General features: G+C 39.7%; 1 protein-coding gene across 1 annotated transcript in view; it reads right to left on the bottom strand.

Annotated features, from left to right (window-relative positions):
- LOC103519537 (titin-like) overlaps nt 1-23,443 on the bottom strand; it is a gene marked incomplete at its 5' end in the record, with an annotated part of 27,600 nt that extends 4,157 nt beyond the window's left edge. The window contains 5 exons of the mRNA XM_008484626.3: nt 5,440-6,731; nt 8,351-8,541; nt 9,661-9,825; nt 22,722-22,859; nt 23,306-23,443. Coding sequence (XP_008482848.2) covers nt 5,440-6,731; nt 8,351-8,541; nt 9,661-9,825; nt 22,722-22,859; nt 23,306-23,443 — 1,924 coding nt within the window. The remainder of the gene's footprint in view (nt 1-5,439; nt 6,732-8,350; nt 8,542-9,660; nt 9,826-22,721; nt 22,860-23,305) is intronic.
- Nucleotides 23,444-23,848: the final 405 nt, after the last annotated feature.

Below are 23,848 nucleotides of genomic sequence, written 5' to 3' on the forward strand. Positions count from 1 at the left end.
TTCTATCTTGCCATTTGTTTCTCTGCTGCTTTCGTTTACTCTCTTTCTGTCTTCTATCCTCTCTTTCTGCTTCTGTCTTTATCTCTCTCTCTCTCTCTCTCTCTGAACAAATGCTCCCTTTCACGGTCTTTTTTTTTTTTGAAGAAGGGACGACATCATCGGATTTGGAAGCACGAGGCATGGAAAGAGACGTGGGAGAGATGGAGGACGGAGCGAGAAGAGGGAGAGAGTTTGAGGATCGAGACCGATTTTTTTGTTTTTTTTTTTTTTTTTTTTTTTTTTTTTTTTTTTTTTTTTTTTTAAGAGGTTTGACAGAGGGAACTTTAACTGCTATGGTCTTATCGTCCCGAAATCGAGGAGAGAAGGAAGACAGGATAGGAGAAAGCCAGCCGTTTCCGAGAACGAACATTATCCCATCAGGATAAAATCCGCCCCGGGCGGGAATCGAACCCGCGGCCTAGCGCTTACAAGGCAGACGCACTACCAACTAAGCTAACTAGGCTGGCTGAGATAAAGTTTGGATTTGAAAAATAAAAGGAGGGAGATAGAAGCTTGGGATAGGCTTTTACCGCTATTAGAGTACTATAATTAAACGTAGTGGACGAAGATGAGACGAAGGAAGGACGATGCGACGAAGTTAGAGCAGATGCGACGAAGGATGGAAGGGTGGTTGAAAAACTTGAAAGCTATTTCGACAAAGTTTGCTCACTTTAATCTTCCCACTTTGACAAAACTTTACCTATAACGTTTACCTATTAGCCAAACTTTACCTATAACTATTACCTATATGTATTACCTAGATAGCTAAAGTTTACCTATTACCTAGATTAGATTAGAACGTAGGTACCTATAATGTTTACCTAGATTGTTTAGCTACAAAGTAAAGTGGTGATGGGGGGAGAGGAAGGTGTACAAAAATGAAGAATTTGGAGAATTACGGTAAAGGGAGATAAGGAGAAAAGGTGGGGAGGTGATAGGAAAGACAAAGAGGAAGTGAGGAGCCATTGGACGAAAATCTATAGAAGATGAGAGCCTTACATCAGTTTCACTCAACTCTAACTGTTACACATTCATACGATAACTCAAGAGAGTAATTCGCCTCGCTCTAGGGTACATAAAAAAAAGAAAATCCTTCTGACGAAAATCAAATTAGAAAAAGTCCTCCGTCTGTTGATTGGTCTCCCAACTTTCATCCCAATTGGACAAACCGTTTAAAAGCTAGCACGGAATAACCAAACAGGAACAATGCAAAAGAGATGAGTTACTTCTAACTTGGAACTCAGTTCTTTCAGATAGTATTTGAATAAGAATCAAGTGTCCACTTGCCAGTCCAAGTCTACATAGTTAGCATGGACATTACATTACAACGTGTCTTGATTCTGGCCCGGGGTGAATTTTATCCTAAAAAGATAGGGTTCGTTTTCGGAGCGGTTGGCTATCCTGTCTTCTTTCTCTCTTCACACTTTCCTTTTGGGACGATAACACCTTAGCAGTTACAAATCCCTCTATCAAACCTGTTTAAAAAAGTGTCCACTAACCTGGGGGTGGGGCCTCAGCTTCTCTCTGGTAGACGGGAATGATATGCTCCTCCCGGGCAATGATAGTGATGGGTCCTCCCTGCTTCCTGTCTCCATTCTCCAGGATCATAGCTTGAGCTTGACCCATGGGCATCTTCCTGTCAGCAGCTTCGAAAGCAATCGGCTGGGATGGCTCAAACTGGGGTTTACGCTCCTCAATGAAGATGGATTTGGTTTGGGTCGCCTGGGGCATCTGGGGTTGTGGTGGTTGACGTTCGTCGAAAATGATCTGCGGATCAAATTGTGGCTTGCGTTCTTCGATCATGATTTGGTTCTGGTTGGGGAATGGTCTGCGTTCTTCCATGAGGAAAGGGTTTGGCTGTTGAGGCTTGCGCTCTTCAATGGTGAACATGTTCTGTTGGGGTTGAGGGATTCTGCGCTCCTCCACCATGAAGCTGGCTTGTGCCTGTGGGAATCTTCTCTCCTCTTGGCCAAATGGCTGTTGGGGGAATCTTCTCTCTTCCTGAGCGAATTGCTGTTGGGGGAAACGTCTTTCCTCTTGGCCGAATTGTTGTGGGAATCGTCTCTCTTCAACCATGTAAGGGTTGGGTTTGCGGTCTTCGATCAGGATGGCATTCTGTTGGGGTTGTTGGAATTTTCTCTCCTGAGGTACAAATCCGTTGGGGAAGCGTCTCTCTTCGGGGAATCTTCTCTCCTCAAAGGCGAATGGAATGGCTTGGGGTCTTCTCTCTTCAACCATGAAGCTCGCCTGTGGCTGGGGGAATCTTCTTTCCTCTGGGAACCTTCTCTCTTCTGGGGCGAATGGGTTGGGCTGGGGCGCTCTTCTCTCTTCAACTACGAAACTGGCCTGTGGTTGAGGGAAGCGTCTTTCTTCTGGCATTGGGGGCTGGGGGAAGCCTCTAGCCTCAAAAGGATAGGGATTTGGTTGGGGGAATTTTCTGTCCTCTACAATGATGGCATTTTGTTGAGGTTGAGGGAACTTGCGCTCTTCAGGGATGAAAGGCTGTGGGATTCTTCTCTCCTCAACGAAGAAAGGGTTGGGCTGGATGTGTGAGAACCTTGGCTGTTCAACGATGAATGGGTTTGGCTGGGGGAATCTCCTCTCCTCGAAGGGTGGCAGGAAGGGTGGCTGTCTTCTGTGGCCTCAAAAGGGTAGGGGTTTGGTTGGGGGAATTTTCTGTCCTCTACAATGATGGCATTCTGTTGAGGTTGAGGGAACTTGCGCTCTTCAGGGATGAAAGGTTGGGGGATTCTTCTCTCCTCGACAAAGAATGGGTTGGGCTGGATGTGAGAGAACCTTGGCTGTTCAACGATGAATGGGTTTGGCTGGGGGAATCTCCTCTCCTCGAAGGGTGGCAGGAAGGGTGGCTGTCTTCTGTTGACGTTCTCGAGGACAATGCGTTGAGGTTGGATGAATGGTTTGCGTTCAGGTTGATCGAACATGAGAGGGTGGAGTTGTGGTTGGTTCGGGATGATGGGAGGCATGGCAGCTACCACAGGGGCGGCTTGTGCAGCGGCTGGTTGCTCAGGCCTGCGAATCAGACCATTAGATTTATCATTAGTAAATCGTTTAAGCTCGGTCCAGCATAAAATTATCGACGTTTGAAAGCCTGTATAATTGTATATCATAGCCAAATAGGTACATGGGTACAATATTAATACGACAAAGATAAATCTTAGAACTATTACATCAGGATATCTGCACTGTTCGGAGGTAGGTAAATGCAGTTGAAGCAACAGGAAGAATTTACAAACACCAAAATCCACATAAAAGGGGGGAGACTACCCAAGAACGAGAAAACGGGGTTATACGTTTAAGAAGAAAGCAGGATGTTTTTTATCTACAAAGCGGAATCTGTGTTGCGGGAAATAGGAAAGCGTTTTGCAGTGTGGAAAAGATTAACCGAAACAGAACACAAGGTACGTGAGTTGAAACTGAAAAAGCAGTCTGAGCTAGTAGGATGTGAGATGGAGAAGAAAGGATAAAAAGGGGATAAAATGAAGACGGATGAAAAGAAAGCAAAGGAAAAGAACGAAGAAGAAAATGACCTGGACGAGAGAGAGAGAAAGTAAGAGAGAGAGAGAGAGAGAGAGAGAGAGAGAGAGAGAGAGAGAGAGAGAGAGAGAGAGAGAGAGAGAGTTCTGTTCTCCTTTACCTTTTATCCTTTTTCGTTTTCTTATCCTGCTCCTCCTTACCCACTTCTTTTCTATTTCTTCTTATCCTCTTTCATTCTTTCTTCTTAAATACTTCCTTATAAGAAGTAAGAGGGGGGATCCTCTTACTTCTTATATTTCCTCTTCTTCCTATTCTCTATAATAAATAAAAATAAAAAAAAATTAAAAATAAATAAAAACCTAAATGAACAAATGAATAAAAATCCACCGTCACCCAAACATCTACTTACCACAGTTCCCGTTGCTGAACATCTGACACGTCCTGATGAAAAATTCAGCGAATAAAATATTGAAATTTGCAGTCAGATTCCATTGTCAACTCTCTCTCTCTCTCTCTCTCTCTCTCTCTCTCTCTCTCTCTCTCTCCCTCTCTTTCTCTCTCTCTCCAAATGAATTACGAGTGAAAAAATAAAATCATTAAAAAATAATTAGAGAAAAACTAAAGTTTTGAAGAAGTTGAAAAAAAAAGAAGGAATTAAAAGGCGAAATTTATTTCCTTTCAATTTTATTTATTTTTTTTTTTTTCGTCGCAAAATTATTAAATTCTTTTGGACGTCAAAAAAAAAAAAAAAAAAAAAAAAAATTTTTTTTTGAAAAATAAAAGGAGGGAGATAGAAGCTTGGGATAGGCTTTTACCGCTATTAGAGTACTATAATTAAACGTAGTGGACGAAGATGAGACGAAGGAAGGACGATGCGACGAAGTTAGAGCAGATGCGACGAAGGATGGAAGGGTGGTTGAAAAACTTAAAAGCTATTTCGAGAAAGTTTGCTCACTTTAATCTTCCCACTTTGACAAAACTTTACCTATAACTATTACCTATATTAGCCAAACTTTACCTATAACTATTACCTATTAGCCAAACTTTACCTATAACTACTACCTATTAGCCAAACTTTACCTATAACTACTACCTATGTATTACCTAGATAGCTAAAGTTTACCTATTACCTAGATTACATTAGAACGTAGGATATAATGTTTACCTAGATTGTTTAGCTACAAAGTAAAGTGGTGAGATGGGGGGGAGAGGAAGGTGTACAAAAATGAAGAATTTGGAGAATTACGGTAAAGGGAGATAAGGAGAAAGGGTGGGGAGGAGATAGGAAAGACAAAGAGGAAGTGGGCCATTGGACGAAAATCTATAGAAGATAAGAGCCTTACATCAGTTTCATTCAACTCTAACTGTTACACATTCATAGGTACGATAATTCAAGAGAGTAATTCGCCTTGCTCTAGGGCAGAGGTTCTCAACCGGTGGTACGCAGTCATATATGTTTACTAAAAGGTTGAGAACCCCTGCTCTAGGGTACATAAAAAAAAAGAAAATCCTTCTGACGAAAATCTAATTGGAAAATTTCCTTCGTCTGTTGATCGGTCTCCCAACTTTCATCCCAATTGGACAAACCGTTCAAAAGCTAGCACGGAATAACCAAACAGGAACAATGCAAAAGAGATGAGTTACCTCTAACTTGGAACTCAGTTCTTTCAGATAGTATTTGAATAAGAATCAAGTGTCCACTTGCCAGTCTGAGTCTACATAGTTAGCATGGAGGGTAACGTCTCTTGATTCTGGCCCGGGGTGAATTTTACCCTTAAAAGATAGGGTTCGTTTTCGGAGCGGTTGGCTATCCTGTCTTCCTCTCTTTACTTTCCTTTTGGGACGATAACACCTTGGCAGTTACAAATACCTCTATCAAACCTCTTGAAAAAAGTGTCCACTAACCTGGGGGTGGGGCCTCAGCTTCTCTCTGGTAGACGGGAATGATATGCTCCTCCCGCGCAATGATAGTGATGGGTCCTCCCTGCTTCCTGTCTCCATTCTCCAGGATCATAGCTTGACCTTGACCCATGGGCATCTTCCTGTCAGCAGCTTCGAAAGCAATCGGCTGGGATGGCTCAAACTGGGGTTTACGTTCCTCAATAAAGATGGATTTGGTTTGGGTCGCCTGGGGCATCTGGGGTTGTGGTGGTTGACGCTCGTCGAAAATGATCTGCGGCTCAAATTGTGGCTTGCGTTCTTCGATCATGATTTGGTTCTGGTTGGGGAATGGTCTGCGTTCGTCCATAAGGAAAGGGTTTGGCTGTTGAGGCTTGCGCTCTTCAATGGTGAACATGTTCTGTTGGGGTTGAGGGATTCTGCGTTCCTCCACCATGAAGCTGGCTTGTGCCTGTGGGAATCTTCTCTCCTCTTGGCCAAATGGCTGTTGGGGGAATCTTCTCTCTTCCTGAGCGAATTGCTGTTGGGGGAAACGTCTTTCCTCTTGGCCGAATTGTTGTGGGAATCGTCTCTCTTCAACCATGTAAGGGTTGGGTTTGCGGTCTTCGATCAGGATGGCATTCTGTTGGGGTTGTTGGAATTTTCTCTCCTGAGGTACAAATCCGTTGGGGAAGCGTCTCTCTTCGGGGAATCTTCTCTCCTCAAAGGCGAATGGAATGGCTTGGGGTCTTCTCTCTTCAACCATGAAGCTCGCCTGTGGCTGGGGGAATCTTCTTTCCTCTGGGAACCTTCTCTCTTCTGGGGCGAATGGGTTGGGCTGGGGCGCTCTTCTCTCTTCAACTACGAAACTGGCCTGTGGTTGAGGGAAGCGTCTTTCTTCTGGCATTGGGGGCTGGGGGAAGCCTCTAGCCTCAAAAGGATAGGGATTTGGTTGGGGGAATTTTCTGTCCTCTACAATGATGGCATTTTGTTGAGGTTGAGGGAACTTGCGCTCTTCAGGGATGAAAGGCTGTGGGATTCTTCTCTCCTCAACGAAGAAAGGGTTGGGCTGGATGTGTGAGAACCTTGGCTGTTCAACGATGAATGGGTTTGGCTGGGGGAATCTCCTCTCCTCGAAGGGTGGCAGGAAGGGTGGCTGTCTTCTGTTGACGTTCTCGAGGACAATGCGTTGAGGTTGGATGAATGGTTTGCGTTCAGGTTGATCGAACATGAGAGGGTGGAGTTGTGGTTGGTTCGGGATGATGGGAGGCATGGCAGCTACCACAGGGGCGGCTTGTGCAGCGGCTGGTTGCTCAGGCCTGCGAATCAGACCATTAGATTTATCATTAGTAAATCGTTTAAGCTCGGTCCAGCATAAAATTATCGACGTTTGAAAGCCTGTATAATTGTATATCATAGCCAAATAGGTACATGGGTACAATATTAATACGACAAAGATAAATCTTAGAACTATTACATCAGGATATCTGCACTGTCTGAGCGAAGACTTGAGTAAGAAGTAAATATAATGCTTGGGATCAACGGAAAGTCTTTACACATCTCTTTGTAGAGATGTGTAAAGAGTGAGTGAGTTATTAAAAGAACTACTCTTTTCAACGAACTACTCAGTCAATGACTCAGAATCTACGGCCAGCCACACTGAGACCAGCCGGTCTGAGCGTGAGTAGCGGCCATAAAACAAGTAGTAATTCTAATTAACGCCTGTATGGAGTTAGGATCGCATCAGTCACTGACACTGACTCAGTAGTCCACTGAAAAGAGTAGTTCTTTTTATAACTCACTCACTCACTAACCCTCTCTTTATTAATCTCCAGTTACGACACATTTGAACTCCAGAGGCTGGGTTGAAAGATAACATAAAAGGGTTGAAGGCAGATAAAATGGTCGAGACAGTTGATAAGGAATAGAGCTTTGATTTTATGGACTCATAAGATTCGTAATGCTGGGCGACTTTAATAGGTTTCGATAGTAATGGCCTTTGGAGAGGGCCAGGGGGGGGGGACTTTTATGAAGTAGGATTATAACCTATGAACTGACCTCAGTGGACTGTTTGCTAGTCTTAATGTCATGTCATCCATTAAATTTGTAGCCTCAGTAAATCGTAAATCAATGATATACGAGTACGATCATATACGTATATCTATGTACCAGGGCCTTATCTAAGCCTTCTTCTTCAGGTTCCTCTCCTATCGGAGGTCGGAAATCATGATGGCAATCTCGTCTTTGTTTCTCGGCCCTGCTACGTAGGTAGGTACCTATATTATTTATTGTTCAGGAAGTTTTATTGCAAAATGCTAGCGGAAGTCTGGGTGAATTCGGAAAGTAATTAGGAAGAATTTGAATTCATATTCTTCATAATAAATTAATCACGTAGGTACAAGTATGTGATTCAGGAACAACATCTCCAGTAGTTTAATCCTAATAAAGGTCGGGACAAAGGCCGAACCACACCAGCACCGTCGTGGTGATGGTGATGTGTGACCCGACACGTTCAAATTTCAAATGTCTTGATTTTCCTTCCGGAAAATGAGCCGATTTTCCCCTCTTCTGAAGATCATTTCCCCTCTTTTGGCGTTGTAGCGCATCTGTACTAAACCATACGAAATCCAAGACGGCTTTCCATCTTGAAGAGGGGAAATCATTTTAGTTTATGACATTCAAGATGGCGGGAAATCAATTCAGTTTCCGGAGGGACTCTCTCTTCCACCCAACAACTTACTTCTCATCGTTTCCGCTTTCACTCTTCTGAAGATCATTTCCCCTCTTTTGGCGTTGTAGCGCACCTGTACTAAACCATACGAAATCCAAGACGGCTTTCCATCTTGAAGAGGGGAAATCATTTCAATTTAGGACATTCAAGATGGCGGGAAATCAATTCAGTTTCCGGAGGGACTCTCTCTTCCACCCAACAACTTACTTCTCATCGTTTCCGCTTTCACAGAAGATAACCATGCGCTCTCCAGTGACATGCTCATAGCGCGGATCTGTAGTTACGTTTACGCCGAATGGTAGCGCAACAGTTTTAGCGCTATGGTCCATCATCTCCTCGGACTTGCGCTTCTCGATGACGCAATTCATGCGCGCCTTCTGGTTCTTCTCGATGAGCGCCTGCGGAAATGCGCAAAAAATATATGAATATATAGGTAATTATAATTGAATTGCTTGTGCCTTTAAGATGCTTTATTGTTCGATATATGTACATTTGTACATACGCTAGAACATCTCTCCCAACTTGGTCCATTGACATTACCTTGACGGGATATTTACGCAAATGTCACCCCTAAAGGAGTGAAATTTGCGAAAATATCCAGGAATTTATCTGTCAAAAGATCAAGTGATGGGAGACCAAGAAAGAAACTTCTAGGTTTGCACGCCGGAGATCCCGGGTTCGATTCCCGGTGGAGTTGAATTTTTTCCGGCTCTGCACTTGGAGTTAGAGGTGCTGAGTGCAAAGAAAAAGGTCGGTGCTATCTAAAAAACAAGTCGAAAGAGATTAAAGGGATCTTGTTTGTGTTCTAATTCGAAATTAGAACTAAGGATAGTTAGAACTAAAGAAAGTAGTTATCCTAAGTAGTCAAAGCACATAACACATTAGTAGTAAGTGCTCTTCTCTTCTCCTCTTTTTCTTCGCCTTTTCCTGTGTACATACCTAAGTACCTCTGTATTATACTCGTACTAAGTCAATCCTGACCTTAATAACTTAATACGGATGCCAAAAATATGTTTACTTCTGCATTCTGAGTGAAAACTTTTACTCCCAAACGTGCACTAACACGAAATCGTTGACCTAATGACCCCAAAAGTTGCAAAACAAGATGAGAAACTTTAGGGACATACTAACCTACAAAACAGCTTGAAAAACTGATCTATTTTAACATTTTTACAGATTAGTAGAAAATTAGCAGATTAAATTTGAAGAGAAACGAATCTTGAGCTTTTTAAGTTTGTCAAATTATAGGTATAAATGGGGAGCTCACAATAGAAGACTGATCATTTATCTTTTCTAGAAAATTTCACACATCGAGCATGGGTTAGCATGCTAGCGGCGATAGTACGTTGGATGCACCAGTTTCCGACGGATCACTGAAGTTAAGCTACATTGCACATGGCAGGTATCCAGATGGGACACCATCTGGGCAATCGCGTGCTGGGCAAACATTGTGTAAACTTTCTGTGGTAAAATCGGCCATATTATAAGATGGTCAAAGGCTAAAAGTCATCACTTACGGCAGCCAAATCATCAAAGTCAATCTGCACTGGCATCTTAATCTGGATGGGTGTCTGTTGTTGTTTGGATTCATCGGATACCAGAGGGTCTACTTGGAGTGCTTGGAATGAGGGGGATTCCCGGCTCAGGGGTTCAGCATTGCTCTGGACACTGCTGGAGTATTCCTGGAATAGGAGAAGAGAAGGGAAGGGAATTTCTAAAAGATAAACATTCATGTTAATACCTCTCCTCAAATCTCACTAATCTCACTTATATCTCCTCCAAGCCTCTCTCTTTCTCTATTTATTGGAAGGGAATATTGAAGGGTGTGCTTTAAAGAAGACCTAAGTGACCATTCTGATATGAAAGTCTTCAATTAGAGGGTGATCTTTTAGGGGCACTTGTCCAGTGGTAACGCGATTGCTTGTCAAGCAGAAGGTTCCGGGTTCGAATGTCGTCGTCGCAGCACTGACAAAAAAATTTGGAATTATAGACAGATACCAGAGGGTCAACTTGGAGTGCTTGGAATGAGGGGGATTCCCGGCTCAGGGGTTCAGCGTTGCTCTGGACACTGCTGGAGTGTTCCTGGAATAGGAGAAGAGAAAAGAATATTGAAGGGTGTGCTTTAAAGAAGACCTAAGTGACCATTCTGATATGAAAGTCTTCAATTAGAGGGTGATCTTTTAGGGGCACTTGTCCAGTGGTAACGCGATTGCTTGTCAGTCTCTCTTCTGGGGTGAATGGGTTAGGCTGGGGCGCTCTTCTCTCTTCAACTACGAAACTGGCCTGTGGTTGAGGGAAGCGTCTTTCTTCTGGCATTGGGGGCTGGGGGAAGCTAAAAAAAATTGCACTCGAATTTCGATTGCAATTTTTTTAAAGGGTTCGATTTTGGTGTTTTATTGCTGATTCAACACTTAATGGGAGGTGTTTCTCTTCTCGTCCATCTGATGGTAAATATACTCGTACACATACACATACTACGGGACGGGCATGCTACGACACAGACCACACGAGTCCAATATAGAGCAGTTGTTTCATTGGTCCTCCGAGTAGACAAAAGATCCCACAGCTATTAAACAATGAGGAAAAGGTAGAAGAAGAAGAGGAGGCGAGAGAGAGAGAGATACAGAGAGAGAGAGAGAGAGAGAGAGAGAGAGAGAGAGAGAGAGAGAGAGAGAGAGAGAGCAGCACTGATCAAAAAAATTGCACTCGAATTTCGATTGCAATTTTTTTAAAGGGTTCGATTTTGGTGTTTTCTTGCTGACTCAACACTTAATTGGAGGTGTTTCTCTTCTCGTCCATCTGATGGTAAATATACTCGTACACATACTACGGGACGGGCATGCTACGACACAGACCACACGAGTCCAAAATAGAGCAGTAGTTTCATTGGTCCTCCGAGTAGACAAAAGATCCCACAGCTATTAAACAATGAGGAAAAGGTAGAAGAAGAAGAAGAAGAGGAGGCGAGAGAGAGAGAGAGAGAGAGAGAGAGAGAGAGAGAGAGAGAGAGAGAGAGAGAGAGAGAGAGAGAGAGAGAGGGATCATAAAAGCCCGGCTCGGGAGCTATAGGAAAACAATTTCCCATAGAGCTCTCTAATAAAATTTTAATCATCAGGGCCTATTGCTAAAGCAGCGGCGATGAAATTTTAATTGGGAGTAAGCAACGGGTAGGGGGTATTCATATTAGGAAGGGGAAGTATTAGGGAAGCTGTGAGGAAAGAGTAGGAGGGAGAGATGTGCAGGAGGGAGGGAAACGTGCTGTGAATCGTAAAGTATGGGGAAGTGCCTATCTCTGTGAGAATGAAAAATATGGGTATTATATTATGGAACAGAAAGGTTTAATAAAATCATAGGCACGGTAATTAAATCATAGGTAATATAATATTGGAGGAAGCTTTGAGATTTTTTATGGGGGCGTGCTAATGGGAGAACAAGGAAGTCCCTCCCAAAATAAATTAGAATTTCTTACATCAAAAGTTTGATTAGGTAGGTACTAGGTAACAAATTTTCAATATCGTCTAATCGTACTTTTAGGCAAGTTACAAGGTTGAATATTATGTCGAAAATAATATTTGTCTGTCCTGAATTAGGTAGTCCCCATTTATTATTTTATATTTCTAATCCAATCCCTATTTGGTGTATCATCTGAATTTGCCTACATGAGTATTCCTGTCTCTGACAGTATGGACTATGGTGAATATTGTGCCAAGCTGGGTATGGATACCTATGTACCTTTTTTTTATATAGGTATTTTGTTATATAGGTATATAGGTATTTAAAAAAAAAAAAAAAAAAAAAAAAAAACCTGATCTATTAGATGGACTAATGAAATCCTCGATACTGTTGGAATTAGACTGGGTCATCTGATCCGATAAGACCTGTAGAAGTGAGAAAAGTGAAAATGTGTTATAGGACAAGTATAGGTAAAGGTATTATGAAAATGTTCAACCTTTGAACTTTAGGATGGATTTTCAAACACTACCAGCAGTGCTTTCAACTGCTAGGCAACTGTATCTCCAGATAGCACAAGCAACATACAGGAGACCAATAAAAACAAATGGGGGAAAGCACCACTTGGATATCTTGTTCGTACTCCTCTCGTAACTTTGACAATATTGTCTCCATATGTGCACAAGAGTAGGGTCAGGCTTGAACGCCTGGGCTCAAATGTACAATTTCGTAAAAGTTCAGGCAGGGCACGATTTCACAGGGGAATTTGATGAGCTACTTACATATGCTATTGGTCCCCCATATTAATCAAAACGTGAACTGATCATCAATGTGGGGGACCATAACGTATAGATACGTTATGGTGAGGACTGTCAAATTTAAAACTATCTCTAACCCAATGCAATAATACCTTTAGTGGCTTGACAAAAGTACAAAACTGTGATCCTGGTTATCTTTTTTATTGGTTTAATCTTATATTCTAGTCTACAACCCAGTACCTATTAACTTTATTCATATCGCCAAAGTAGGAGGTAGAACTGACAAGTTTACCTTTCGTTTCTTTTTTTTTACGCAGGGCAATCTTTCTTCCTTTACTTCAGCAGCATTCAGAAGGCAATCTTTCCGCATTACCTGTTCAAATACGTGTAGTCTCGTGAGGCCCTGATGGATCTGACAAAACTGAAACCTTCCCTGATGAAAAGTTCCATAATCATAACGATAAAATATCACGGGATCTAGAAGTCGTAGAAGAAAAAGAAAAATTCCTTTTCCCCACCTGTTGTAAAGAAAAAATAAAATACGATTAGATACTAGCGGGAATCGAATCCGCGACCTAGTGTTTACAAGGCAGACTCGCTACAAAACAAGCTAACATCCGACCTCTTTTCCCCACCTGTTGTAAAGAAAAAATAAAATACGATTAGATACTACCTACTATTTAGAGTATTTAATGTAATTTCTTTGCAACTGACTCAGTTTGTCACCTTGAGGCGAGAAGTTTACTCTAGATTCTAGATAACATCCTAGGATGTGTTATCAAAACAAACTCCCAGTACAGTACTTGTCACTTTTCCTATACAGACTGCTATAGTGTTATAGCCTGCTATAATTATATGTACTTACATGTGATGTTAGTCTTGTAAGCGCAACTGATCTATTAAATTGTGCCAACTTTTTTTCGTTTATATCGGTAGGTAGGGAAAAATGGATGAATTGAATATACCTACGAATATTAGAATGGGGAGGCATACCTAAAGTGGGGAGAGATGGAACTAAATTTTCTTCCCTTCCTCTCAATCTTTCCCTCCCCCCCCTCTTCCTAAACTTCCCCTCTCTTTATGAAATCTCCCTCTCCCCCCCCCTCTTCTCAAACATAGAACTATTTGGTATTGGAAGCAAATTCTTATTCAGGACGAAACTTTCAAAGTTTTTTGTCTCCGTATATTTTCTCCTCCTTTTTCTCTTGTTCTTCTTCTCTTTTCTTCTCGAGCCTAAAGTTTTCCCATTCTGGCTCATGATCATTAACTTGATGGTTATTGCTCCTTCCCTCCTCTTCTCCTTCTCTTCCTCCTTTCTTCTTATTCCGTCCGAGTCTTCTCTTTCTTCTTAATGATTCTTCTTCTTCTTCTTCTTCTTCTTCTTCTTCTTCTTCTTCTTCTTCTTCTTCTTCTTCTTCTTCTTCTTCTTCTTCCTTCCTTCCTTCCTTCTTCGTATTCAATGAAGATTAAGCAACCGATAGTGGTTTGTTCTCCATCTTTTCATTCTCCTCCTCCTTTTTCTTTTCCTTCATCATCTTTTCCTTTCTATTCTCTTTCTCTCCTCTTTTTCTTTATCCCTCTCTCCTTATCCTAAACCTAAACTTTTTCTCGTCCTCCTCTTCATTTATTTCTTAACTTCCTGACATCTATTCTTCTTTGCAAATTCTTCTCATGCCTTCACGGAAAATTTCTCTTCTTCATACCTGCTTCCCTATTCATTCATTTTATCATCTCGTTTTATTCCACATGTCATTTAGGTATTTTAATTTATTTTCATTCTAGGAATCTAAGTAGGTACCTACATACGAGTATTTCGTTCATCTTGCAAAGGCAAAGGGGATTGTGAGCCAGCCTAGACAGCTAGAGTATCTAACTTGTAAGTGCTAGAGCGCGGGTTCTATTCCCGCCCTATGGTTTCTAGTTTCTAAGATTTCTTTTGATGCGCAATTTTTCACACCGTGGGTCTGCGTGATTGCAAATTTAGCGCAATTTGCTCAACATAAGTGCGCATTTTGTTGGTTTGATGCGCATATTTTTACAAGGTAAGTGGTAAGACATTAATTACCTACTATGTTTCGTGACGCACATCGAAAGAAAACACATCAGATTGATAGCCATGTTCCTCCCATGTAAAAGTATGGGGAATCACATTTCCATGCATAACATAGGTAATATCTACATTTATAATGGTGTAACTTGGTAATAACTTACTATCTGATATCTATTCTATAATAGTAAAAAAAAAAAAAAAAACTGGTAATATCTGTTAGCTATCCAATTTGCTTATTAGCTACCTACTATCTATAGCCTATAGCTCGAGCCTGTCTAATTCTAATAATAGACTGATTTTCTCATAATTTAGCTAATTTAGCTACCTTAAGATACTTTAAGCATCTGACAAACGAAGCACATTTTCCTGTCATTCTCTGATATAGGTAGAATGTTATAAAGCCAGCTCGGACGTCCAACGGCTCCTTTTTACCACACTCCTTCGCTTTACACTGGAGAAAAAAAAAAAAAAAAAAGGGGGACAGGGGGGAAAGGGGGCCACAAGTTTAGGGGGGAAGAAACCGGAAAAAAAAAAAAAAAAAAATGGTGACAGGCGTGACAGGGTGCCACAAGTTTAGGGTGGAAGAACTCTATATTATTAGGTTACTTCCCCTGATTTTGGCTGTTTTAATGCTATACATATTATAGTGTCGAGCTTTCCGATATAGAGTTCAACATAAGAGTGCCGGAACTAAGTCACCCGATTAGGCTGCCGGGCACCCTAGTTTTTTTTCTCAGTGTAGGGCCTTAAAAATGTCCCCCTTCTTTTTCTGTTCTTATTATTTGTTCCAAGTCCCATAGAAAGAGTAATGTAGGTAATTGGCTGACATTTCGATGGTCAGTTTTTACAGATGGCACCCTATAACTAGACCTATCTTTTTTTTTAAGACATTAACTACTATGTTTCGTGACGCACATCGAAAGAAAACACATCAGATTGATAGCCATGTTCCTCCCATGTAAAAGTATGGGGAATCACATTTCCATGCATAACATAGGTAATATCTACATTTATAATGGTGTAACTTGGTAATAACTTACTATCTGATATCTCTATTCTATAATAGTAAAAAAAAACTGGTAATAACTTACTGGTATTATCTGTTAGCTATCCAATTTGCTTATTAGCTACCTACTATCTATAGCCTATAGCTCGAGCCTGTCTAATTCTAATAATAGACTGATTTTCTCATAATTTAGCTACCTTAAGATACTTTAAGCATCTGACAAACGAAGCACATTTTCCTGTCATTCTCTGATATAGGTAGAATGTTATAAAGCCAGCTCGGACGTCCAACGGCTCCTTTTTACCACACTCCTTCGCTTTACACTGGAGAGAAAAAAATGGTGACAGGCGTGACAGGGTGCCACAAGTTTAGGGTGGAAGAACTCTATATTATTAGGTTACTTCCCCTGATTTTGGCTGTTTTAATGCTATACATATTATAGTGTCGAGCTTCCCGATATAGAGTTCAACATAAGAGTGCCGGAACCCAGTCACCCGATTGGGCTGCCGGCACCCTAGTTTTTTTTCTCAGTGTAACTGGAGATGAGTTATATAGAAAAAGCCTCTTGGAATTACGAATTACCACTTCTAATCTAGGTGGGGGGAAAAGGAGGGGAGGGGAGGGGGAGAATTTCTTTCAATGTAATTGATGATGATATTGGGGAGGGTAAGAGAGAGAGAGAGAGAGAGAGAGAGAGAGAGAGAGAGAGGGTATTTTTTTACGTGTCGAAATTTAGCAGCGGAAAATCTGATGTAAGATAAATGAGTTAGAATGAAGGAATAGGAGGAGGAAGAAGGATAGGAGGGAAAGAAAGAACTAAATGGAAAGTATAAATGAGAGAGGAAATTGAAGGAATTTATTTAAGAAGGGTTAAGCTTTGTAAGAGGTTTGATAGCGGCTAGACTCGGCTATAGAGGGAACTGTAACTGCCAAGGTCTTATCATCCGGAAATCGAAGAGAGAAGGAAGACAGGATAGGAGAAACCCAGCCGTTCCTAGAACAAAAGTTATCTGTTTTTGGGATAAAATCCGGCCCGGGAGGGAATCGAACCCGTGACCTAGCGCTTAGGTAGGCGGACGCAGTACCCTCTGTTTATTCCTTGTTACACTTGGAAAATAAGATCAGAAAAAAGAAAAGAACTCACATTTCTTAGGAGACGATCAGAATTGAAATCATTTTATTTGTTTTGAATAACCTTCAAAATAAACAAATGTCACAAAATATCAGCTGTTATGAAATACATAATTATGTACCTACTAACACCCTCCAAACTAACTATTAAGCTGTCTTCTTTCGATTTTAACCAAGAACCCCTGAACCCCTCTCACACAGAAGCCTGCAATTAAGGATCTTGCAAAAGGGAGGGCGGAAAGAGGAAGAAGAGATAATATAGGTACAAAGAAGAAAATGTTGAAAACAAACTGCTCGAGGGGCCAGAAGGTAATGAAATGGAAAAGAAAAACAATGAGAAGAAGAGAAGGAGGAGGAGAAAAAAGAAGAGAAGGAGGAGGAGACCTCTGTCCAGATAACACCAATCTTTTCTTATGTTTCAAATTCATTACATGTCCCCATACTTCACAGGCATACGTACACAGTGGAACAACCGCTCTTTCGTATATTATCTTCATACTATCTCTTATTTTTCCCCATTTGTTTTTAACATACCCTTTCAGTGTCATCATTAATTTCCTCATTTTCCCACTAATATACTTTACATGTTCAGTGAATTTTCTATTTTCATCTATCATAACTCCCAAGTATTTCAGTACGTCCTTTTTCTTAACAGGTTTATCATATATCCTAGCAATTGTTGGTGGGTTTACTAGCTTTCCTTTCATTAGCATCCATGCACATTTATCTACCGACATTTTGAGCTTTTGTCTTGTCATCCAGTTCATCACTTTTTCCATAGATTGTCTTCCTCTCTCTACTAATTCATTCCTCGTCCTGCCTAACTAGACCTATCTAAGATTAATGATTATTACCAGGGAAAACCCCCTCTCCCCACCTCTAGGTATTGGTAATTTAATCCACGCTCCACAGGCTTATAGTTGCCACATAAAATTATACTACGGTTATCACTGTAACTAGGTAGATATATTGTGTAGGTAAGTGGGTAAGTTGTTTGGCTTACCACATAGTAGGTAAGACCTACTATGGCATCAGAAACCTATCAACCTATGATCTCAGATCTTATAGGTGTGGCTAGTAAGTGTCGTAAATAACGTAAAAAAAAAAACAAAAAACAATGGAGCTAGGTAGAGTAGAATAGAATTGCCTCTTCCCTTAGAATTCGTGATGCAGTTGTAGGTAATAAGAAGGATTTTTTTCTTCTAATTTTATCGATATATTATACTGATTTACTATACCTATAATAACCTATCCACCTACTAAACACAAGAATTGTACCTTATCCTACCTAAAATCTAGCTAGTAAATCTTGTTATAAAATCTGATAAATTTCCTTTTTACACTCCTTTTTTATCCTCTCTTTCTTCCTCTTCCTACTTTTCGTTGTCGTCTTCTTCTTCTTCCTCGTTTCTTTTTGTCCGATAAACTTCTTAGCCACTCATCTGGTCATGTACAACTCTCATAATGGCGAATTGAGTTTTCTCTTTCCATTGGGAGGAAGTGGTGGTATTATGGAACATGCTGGTAATGTGGAACACCACAATATCTCGCTTAATAGGTGGTGCACTCTGACGGAAACTAATTTAAATTATTCCTCTTTCAAAATAAATCAGTCTTGTAAACAAAAACTAAATCAGATGTTTTTATTTTTAGTGCAATAGCGCAGGTGCGTGAAGTTAGCACCACAACTTTTGCTGCGAATTTGTACCAAAGCCCATCATTTAGTACCCATTTTGTTCCATCAAACCCACTTTGTCCCATAATTTGTACCAGCACCATTACATCACAATTCATGTTTTTAGTTTTCCTGGTTTGAATTTCCCACTTAGAAGAATAGATACAGTAAAACGGGGTGAATAGGAACAGTGGGGTGAATAGAAACGAAACTTTAGGTTAAGGTTCGAAAATTATTTATTTTTCCAACTAAAATTCTAAGAGATGTAATGTGGGCAAAAAAAAAAAACGCTTCCAAATTATAAGACTTCAAATTTTAGCAGGAAAATTGAAGAAAAAAAAATCTTCAAACCTTAACATGAAGTTTCGTTTCTATTCACCCCGTTTTTACATACATTATACTATGGTACAAGAACATCTGTCGGGTATAATCTATGGAGCTTTGACCTTTGAATGGCTTTTCTTTTTTTTTCTTTTCAAGGACTTCCCAATACATAATAGCATTATTAGTTTCGATGTTTTTTTATTTGTTATCACAAAAATATCCTTAGGTCCGAAACTCCGTAAACAATATTTTACAGGGACAAAGAATGTAGCGAAAATTACCAACTTCGATTTCTTGTTAGATAATTATATATTCTCTATTCGTCTATTCTATTTGATGCTATTTCTATATCTATAGCAAAGAATCTTTTGATTTCGAGTAAAAATAAAAATTTAACCCCAGCTATAATATATGTTCTTCATTTTGTGGACCAGTTTGCACGGATTTCTGTGAGATAGCTAACTAGAGAGCTATAGCAAAGTTAAAACTTGATAAAAATAAAACCTATAATTAAATCAAAAATAGCGTAAAAGTAAGAAGAAAAATAAGGGCAATAATAAAACTAAATAAAATCAATAAAAAAGCGACTAGACAAAAATACATAGGATCCATCTAAAACTTTCTTTCCTAACCTTGTCTGGTGCCGAGGGGCATATTTTTTTGTTCCAACTTTTCCGAAACCTTAGACAATTATTTCGAGCTTGTTTCCATTGTTGTTGTTCTTGTTGTTGTTATTGGGAAGAAAACAAGAGAACATTTTACAAGCAATAAACGAGAGGAAAGTAGAAAGTTGTGTGAAGATGAAAAAATAATAATAGAAAGTAAAAAAAAAAAAAAAAAAAAAAAAAAAAAAGGGGGGGGGGGGGGGGGAAATATTAATTTTTTGGGGACTAGAAACTAATGTGACCCACCACATTACCTAACAACTAATGTGACCCACCACATTACCTAACAACTAATGTGACCCACCACTGTCTGAAATATAAAATGTGACCCACCACATTACCTAACAACTAATGTGACCCACCACATGACCTAACAACTAAAAAGAAGAAAACAGATTAGTCTAGACCAGGGGTTTTCAACCTTTCTGAAGTTGTGGACAGACAATTCTAAACCCAAACCCACTTGATATTATTTTGGATCTATACAGTTGAGACAACTTTCGGTCATTTTAATGAAAACACAATAGGTATTCAATCACTAGACTGTTATAAATGGAACATGGGTACCCCATTAATTTATTATCCCATTATTCCTGAGAACATAATTATCATAGGTACCTACCTACCTACCTACCTGGATATACCCACCTGTTCCCTTACCTATCAATTGTATCATAACATGACTTTTGTTAACACAATGAAATGATAAATAATTAGGTATAATTGAATCAACTTCCCTATTACATGATGTGCTCGTAGGAAAAATAAACGAGCTTGCAATCAGTTCTCAGAAAAACAGGTAACAATAGAGTCATAAAAAAAATAGGAGGAGGAAGAAAAGGAAAAAGAAGGAGAAGAAGAAGAAGAAGGAGGAGGCAGATAAGGAAAATTTGAATGAAGAGGAAGGTGGGAAAAAAGGAGGAAAAGGTAAAGGGGAAAAAGAAGGGGACGAGGAAGAAATCAGGTGGAGGAAATAGAGAAGAAGAGGAAAATGTTACTGAACAATGGGAAAAGTTTCGTAATGGTATTGAAAGTAAGGAGATGATAAGGGGTTTGAAGAAAAGAAAGAGGAGACGAAGGAGGAAGAGTTTTGAAAAATGTTACCGCACAGGTAATTTCATGTGCGCAGTACGACTTTCGCTCGGAGCTACGTTGGCAACACTGTTTCAGTAGGAGGAGGAGGAGGAGGAAGAGGAAAAAACAAGAGAAGACAAAGTAGGAGAAAAAAAGGTGAGAGAAAGATTCCTAGAAAAAGTTCGGAGACTGTTGAGAGAAATAAGAGACAAGAGAGCAGTAAGAGGAGGAGGAAAAGCAGAAAGAGAAAGAGGAGACCAGTAGGAAAAGAGTCAAGGTTGTAAAGAATGTGGTAGACGAAGAGAAGAAAGAATAGAATACATACTAGGAACAGGAGATAAAGGAAAGAAAGAAATAGGAGGAAAGGAGGAAGCGGAAATATAGAAATTGGAGATCAGGATGAAAAGGTGGAAGAGGAGGAGGAAGAAGAAGAGGAAGAAGAAGAAGAAGAAGAAGAAGAAGAAGAAAAAGGAAAATTTAAAGCGATCAAAAGAGGGAGAAAAGAACAAAGAGAATATGGGATTGAATTACTTTGTTCAATTAATATTTTATTTACCTCGGCTTTTCTCGGAAATACAGAAAACTTCCCAATTTCCAATGTCTTTCCCTAACTTTTCCCATATTTTTCACTAAGCTTTCTGTTTTTCAGTTCATTAACATCGAGTTTTAAACCTATTTCCCCAAATCCAAATAACTTTCCAGCTAAACGGTTTAAATGCTGATAATTGGGTGTGAAGTGCTGTGAATATTTGAATAGGTAATTGGGTTACAGCTAAACTTTTTGCTTCGTTACTTATTCATTTCATTCTTTTTCCAATGCTTTTTTATATATATAAAAAAGAGGATTGACAGAGGGAACTGTAACTTCTATAGTCTTATCGTCCCGAAATCAAAGATGGAACATGGGTACCCCATTAATTTATTATCCCATTATTCCTGAGAACATAATTATCATAGGTACCTACCTACCTACCTACCTGGATATACCCACCTGTTCCCTTACCTATCAATTGTATCATAACATGACTTTTGTTAACACAATGAAATGATAAATAATTAGGTATAATTGAATCAACTTCCCTATTACATGATGTGCTCGTAGGAAAAATAAACGAGCTTGCAATCAGTTCTCAGAAAAACAGGTAACAATAGAGTCATAAAAAAAATAGGAGGAGGAAGAAAAGGAAAAAGAAGGAGAAGAAGAAGAAGAAGGAGGAGGCAGATAAGGAAAATTTGAATGAAGAGGAAGGTGGGAAAAAAGGAGGAAAAGGTAAAGGGGAAAAAGAAGGGGACGAGGAAGAAATCAGGTGGAGGAAATAGAGAAGAAGAGGAAAATGTTACTGAACAATGGGAAAAGTTTCGTAATGGTATTGAAAGTAAGGAGATGATAAGGGGTTTGAAGAAAAGAAAGAGGAGACGAAGGAGGAAGAGTAGGAGGAGGAGGAGGAGGAGGAAGAGGAAAAAACAAGAGAAGACAAAGTAGGAGAAAAAAAGGTGAGAGAAAGATTCCTAGAAAAAGTTCGGAGACTGTTGAGAGAAATAAGAGACAAGAGAGCAGTAAGAGGAGGAGGAAAAGCAGAAAGAGAAAGAGGAGACCAGTAGGAAAAGAGTCAAGGTTGTAAAGAATGTGGTAGACGAAGAGAAGAAAGAATAGAATACATACTAGGAACAGGAGATAAAGGAAAGAAAGAAATAGGAGGAAAGGAGGAGGCGGAAATATAGAAATTGGAGATCAGGATGAAAAGGTGGAAGAGGAGGAGAAAGAACAGGAAGAAAAAGAAAAATTTAAAATGATTGAAAGAGGAAGAAAAGAACAAAGAGAATACGTATAGGATTGAATTACTTTGTTCAATTAATATTTTATTTACCTCGGTTTTTCTCGGAAATCCAAAAAACTTTTCAATTTCCAATGTCTTTCCCTAACTTTTCCCATATTTTTCACTAAGCTTTCTGTTTTTCAGTTCATTAACATCGAGTTTTAAACCTATTTCCCCAAATCCAAACAACTTTCAAGCTAAACGGTTTAAATGCTGATAATTGGGCGTGAAGTGCTGTGAATATTTGAATAGGTAATTGGGTTACAGCTAAACTTTTTGCTTCGTTACTTATTCATTTCATTCTTTTTCCAATGAAAGCATTGAAGAAGAAGAAGAAGAAAAAGAGAGAGAAGAAGGCAAAAATAGTGAATTTCGTGGAGAATTAAAAAAAAAAAAATAGAAGAGAAATGCCATCGATCTGAGTTGTTTCCTTTTCAGTCGATACAAACTTCAAATATTCTGCTGAAGTAAGTGAGTTCAAACATAGATCGATGTTGTGAATCGACTATGTGTGGACATACCTTTGGATAAGGAGGATTCAGCAAGACTGGTAATCAGAAGGGTGTGGGTTCTTACCTGTACACACATATTGGCATGAGATTCAACATAGGATGAAGTATAGACTTACCTGTACACACATATTGGCTTGAGATTCAACATAGGATGAGGCCAGGATAAAGGTACCCAGGATGAAGGAGCATGCTATGAGGGTGAAGGATATAATCCTGGTGATTTCCACAGAGGATGTGCGACGCTTCTTGTACGCCTGGGAACAGAGAGATGGAAATAATATAGTTAGCATAATGTAGAAAATAAATTAATACCTACATATTGTTAAACGACAATAAACGAAAAAGAAATAAAATACCTACACAATCTTACACATTAGAAAAAAAAAAGAATAATGATATTTTAAAAATGGGAGTTAAAAAGTAGAAATAATTATGATAAAATTGTGGTTTCCGCTTCTCTATCTCTGATCTGAGTTGTTTCCTTTTCAGTCGATACAAACTTCAAATATTCTGCTGGAGTAAGTGAGTCCAAACATAGATCGATGTTGCGAATCGACGGCCGCTGGCCGTCAACTACATATGTGTGGACACACCTTTGGATAAGGAGGATTCAGCAAGACTGGTAATCAGAAGGGTGTGGGTTCTTACCTGTACACACATATTGGCATGAGATTCAACATAGGATGAAGTATAGACTTACCTGTACACACATATTGGCTTGAGATTCAACATAGGATGAGGCCAGGATAAAGGTACCCAGGATGAAGGAGCATGCAATGAGGGTGAAGGATATAATCCTTGTAATCTCCACTGAGGATGTGCGACGCTTCTTGTACGCCTGGGAACAGAAAGATGGAAATAATATAGTTAGCATAATGTAGAAAATAAATTCATACATATTGTTAAACGACAATAAACGAAAAAGAAATAAAATACACAATCTTACACATTAGAAAAAAAAAGAATAATGATATTTTAAAAATGGGAGTTAAAAAGTAGAAATAATTATGATAAAATTGTGGTTTCCGCTTCTCTATCTCTGCTCATGGATAGTCATCAAACATCAACTTTCCCTTCAGGCTTGTATCTACCTTCCTACAAACACTACCCACACCTATGTAGGTACCTACCACCCTAACTATATACTTGCCTCGGTAGTGTAGTAGTCAAGGCGCTCGCCTGGTAAACAGGAGGGCGTGGGTTCAATCCCAGTCGAGGTATGGAATTTTATCCTCAATATAAT

The sequence above is a fragment of the Diaphorina citri genome, unplaced genomic scaffold (assembly GCF_000475195.1).
Source record: "Diaphorina citri unplaced genomic scaffold, Diaci psyllid genome assembly version 1.1 scaffold2780, whole genome shotgun sequence".
In the NCBI taxonomy this organism is placed as follows: domain Eukaryota; kingdom Metazoa; phylum Arthropoda; class Insecta; order Hemiptera; family Psyllidae; genus Diaphorina; species Diaphorina citri.